Raw genomic sequence first — 4,083 nt, forward strand, 5'->3', positions numbered from 1 at the left:
GGACATTATTTTGAAAATTACATGTACATTAGTCAACCATAGTAAAAACAACCAACCCTAGTCAACAAAAGTCAATATAATCATCGTGTTTTAGAAATATAAAACAATAGTCAATTATTGTCAACATCCACATAATGTTTTGGAAAGTATATGTACACTAATCAAATATAGTCAACCATTATCAACAAAAGTCAACCATAGTCAACAAATATCAATCATAATTGACTATAGTCAACATGGACATTTTATTTTGGAAATTATGTGCACTTTAGTCAACAAAAGTAAACCATAATAAACCATGGTCAATCCATGGACAACATGGACTACCGTGTTCATGTTCAACCATAACTTGACCATATTTAACCATAATTAACCACATTCAAAAATGGCCAAGCAAGCTTAACCATGGTCAAAAATGGTCCTCAAGTTTGGCCATGGTCAACCTTGTTGAACATTGTAACATAAATGTATTGTTACATTAATGGTTGACCATGGTCAATCATGGTCAACCTCGTCAACCCTCTTCAACCATTAATGTAAAAATAATGTATGTAACATCAACCATAGTTAAACATAGTTGAAAAACATTAACGTAACATAAATACATTGTTACATTAATGGTTGACTATAGTCAATCATGGTGAACCTCGTGAACCTCTTCAACCATTAATGTAACATTAACATTAACACCAAGTTACGTCAACCATGATCATCCATGGCTAACAAACATTAATGTAACAATGCTCAACATTATGTCTCACAAATGTATTGTTACATTAATGGTTAACTTTGGTTAACCCTCCTCAACTACAGTCAACCTTGTCAACAAAGGTCAAAAATGGTCGACCATTATCAACCTTGTCAATCCTCTTCAGCCATACTCAACCATCATCAACCATGGTTAACTATTGTCAATAATGGTCAATCCTCTTCAACATTTTTTAATCATACTCAAACAATACCAACCATAATCAAGCATGGTGTATTAATCTACCACACACTTAAACCATCAACTAACACAACCACATTAATAAAGTGTTTAATAAACAAAGACCTATATCTTTTTTTGTAAGCTAGTGCGGTACTCTATTTTCTCTCTCTCATTTTTTACAACTTTTTTACAACCTCACAGGATTCGAACTTGGGTGGGGGGTGGGAAAGCCATCCGCCCCAACCATTACATCATGCACGTCATGTGCAACAAAGACCTATATCATTTTCCACTTTTCAGATACTAATATGAATATAAATGAGAAAATGATATTGATCAACATATATCAGCCACCAGATGAGGTTCATTTTCAACGTATTAAAAATTTACCGCAACGAAAAAACATTAGAATATGCTTAAAAACACTAAAACCGGAGAAGTGACTCGATGGGATAGACTCTACAATACCGCGTTCAGAGTCATCCATTTTATTTTGACCGAAGGACGGGACACGTTTTGGTTTGGTATACTAATTTTCATTTACGTTGTTAAACACGCTCAGCCTGCCCTAATTTAAGATTTCGCAAGTCATCATACTGTACACTGTGAAGTAATTTAAGGTTTCCTGCGGGGCAACTGCAAGTCATCATACTGTACACTTGTAAAGTAATTTAAGATTTCTTGCGGGGCAAGTCATCATACTGTACACTGTGAAGTAATTTAAGGTTTCCTGCGGGGCAAGTCATCATACTGTACACTTGTAAAGTAATTTAAGATTTCTTGCGGGGCAAGTCATCATACTGTACACTGTGAAGTCGTAGCCGTCGCAGGAAGGCAGACAGAAAATTCAGACAAGTCTTTACGCGGTGTTGAAGGGTATAGTCATCATACTGTACACTTGTAAAGTAATTTAAGATTTCTTGCGGGGCAAGTCATCATACTGTACACTGTGAAGTCGTTGTAGCCGTCGCAGGAAGGCAGACAGAAAATTCAGACAAGTCTTTACGCGGTGTTGAAGGGTATCGTCTCCCTAACTTGGTCGTGAAGTCGTTGTAGCCGTCGCAGGAAGGCAGACAGCAAATTCAGACAAGTCTTTACGCGGTGTTGAAGGGTATCGTCTCCCTAACTTGGTCTTTCTGCATATGAGAAATTGCTTGGGTGTCATCTTATTCAATTTGCCCTCCAATTCCTTCATGGATTGAATTTCTAAGGAAAACAGGGAATGATATGCGGATTCGAGGGTTTGGCAATGTTGGGTTGGGGTTTTCTGCGTCTAAGCGGAAAAAGAGAGTAAGAAGCCGGGATGATGGCTGTGCTCTTAATATAAAATGCCCCACAAGATTTTCATCGACCGAATTAAGGAGGGCTACAAATGATTTCTCTGAGACACATATCATCAGGCCGGAATCAGTTGACAAGGTATATTATTAAGAAATACACAGTTGAATTGTGCATAGGGCTATTATGAGCTCTATTCTAAGTATTTGATATGCATAGTTGAATTATGGAAGAAGAGGTTCTCTGACTCCACTGGAATGAATTTGCAGGTGTACAAGGCAAAGTTGGATAATGGCCAAATGGTGGCCATCAAAATGGTTAAACAATGGTGGCCGACCTGTGAGGTCGCATTCACAACAGAGGTTGCGTTACTTTCTCGACTTCGGCATAACAATCTGTTGGATCTCATCGGTTTTTGTGTCGAGAGAGGACAATCGATACTTGTTTTTGAGTACATCCCAAATGGAAGTCTTCGAGACATCCTCTTTGGTAAGAACTAGATCTTATTGTACATTTAAGAACTATTTGCATTGTAAATTTATTTAGATATTAGATTTTAAAAATATTTTGAAATTTAATAAATAGAAGAAATAGCTTATCAATCTCATTTTATACCATCTAATTAAGGTCAACCCTACTGATACATATGTATTATATTTTTTCTTTTTGATGTAATTTAAACCTCAGGTAACACAGAAATTCAACTGGACTGGAGAAGCAGAGTTGGTATAGCCTTACAGTCTGCTCGGGCATTGGCATATCTGCACAACGACGCAAATCCACGCGTAATACACAGAGACATCAGACCCGCTAGCATATTAGTAGACGAAAATCTCACTGCTAAGGTCACAAATCTTGGTCTTGCCAAAATCTTACCTGGAGAACCCAACGATGGCGACAGCCATGTCTCAACTGAAATTGCAGGGACACTGGTAATCACTCTATACTCCAAGCAAGCAATACTTCTGTTACTGCTAGTATTCTCCTACATATTTTTTTTTCAACGAGCACATGTATGATCGAATATATTCAAAACACATATACCGTGCAGGGCTACGTGGATCCACAATACTTGAGAACGGGGAATCTCAGCGTGAAGAGCGATGTGTATAGTTTGGGTATTGTATTGCTACAGCTCATTACGCGACGCCCAGCCTTTGATCGGAATGCTGAGAACCCGAGTGCTCTGATGCTGGATTGGTGGGTGCGTGACACCTTGATGAGCAGGGGAATAAGGGGGCTGAAAGAGGAATTAATGGATCCCTTGTTAAGAGACTCTCTCCTCGTGGGCTTTGAGCGGTTCTTGAGCTTGGCCCTTACCTGCGTTCGGAAATTTGGATCCCAACGACCGTCCATGCGTGAAGTGGTGAGAGAACTGGAATCCATTCTTGACTTGGGGATGGACATGGACATGGACAGTGACAGTGACCTTTCCATGTCCACGGCGGAGATGGAGATGGGAGGCTTTCTTAGTCCAGTTCACCACCGAGACCAGACAATTGATAATGTTAGAGATGATATTAGTTTCATTCAAGATGAGATTAGTGAGGATGATATTAGTTTAATTGAAGATGAGATTAGTGAGGATGATATTAGTTTAATTGAAGATGAGATTAGTGATAAGTAAGATAGAGGTAGTTGTGAGGAAGACGTTAAATAATGTAAATTTTAAAGATATTTTTAATATATAGTCAAATTAAAAGTATGGTTTAGTATATTAGGATTGAATTAATTTTATTATGTGTTATATTTTACTGAGTGTTATGTTTCTCATGTAAAAGAGATTGCATTAAAAGTCTCGCCCTTAAGTGAGTTGAAAAAAGTAATTAAAGAGTTCATTAATTAGAGATTCTCTACTCATATGCTTTGAATGC

At 37.8% G+C, this 4,083-nt stretch overlaps 1 protein-coding gene across 1 annotated transcript; it reads left to right on the forward strand.

The window, feature by feature from the left end:
- Positions 1-1,794: 1,794 nt before the first annotated feature.
- LOC149210975 (leucine-rich repeat receptor protein kinase HPCA1-like) lies at positions 1,795-3,838 on the forward strand. Its single transcript, XM_089394503.1, has 4 exons — positions 1,795-2,350; positions 2,479-2,698; positions 2,897-3,141; positions 3,261-3,838. The coding sequence occupies exons 1-4, from the start codon at positions 2,159-2,161 to the stop codon at positions 3,834-3,836; spliced, it is 1,233 nt and encodes a 410-aa protein (XP_089250629.1). The 5' UTR covers positions 1,795-2,158; the 3' UTR covers positions 3,837-3,838.
- Positions 3,839-4,083: the final 245 nt, after the last annotated feature.

The sequence above is a fragment of the Pinus tabuliformis genome, chromosome 1_2, assembly GCF_031772625.1.
Source record: "Pinus tabuliformis cultivar Carrire ecotype Pingquan chromosome 1_2, CPIR1, whole genome shotgun sequence".
Lineage (NCBI taxonomy): Eukaryota > Viridiplantae > Streptophyta > Pinopsida > Pinales > Pinaceae > Pinus > Pinus tabuliformis.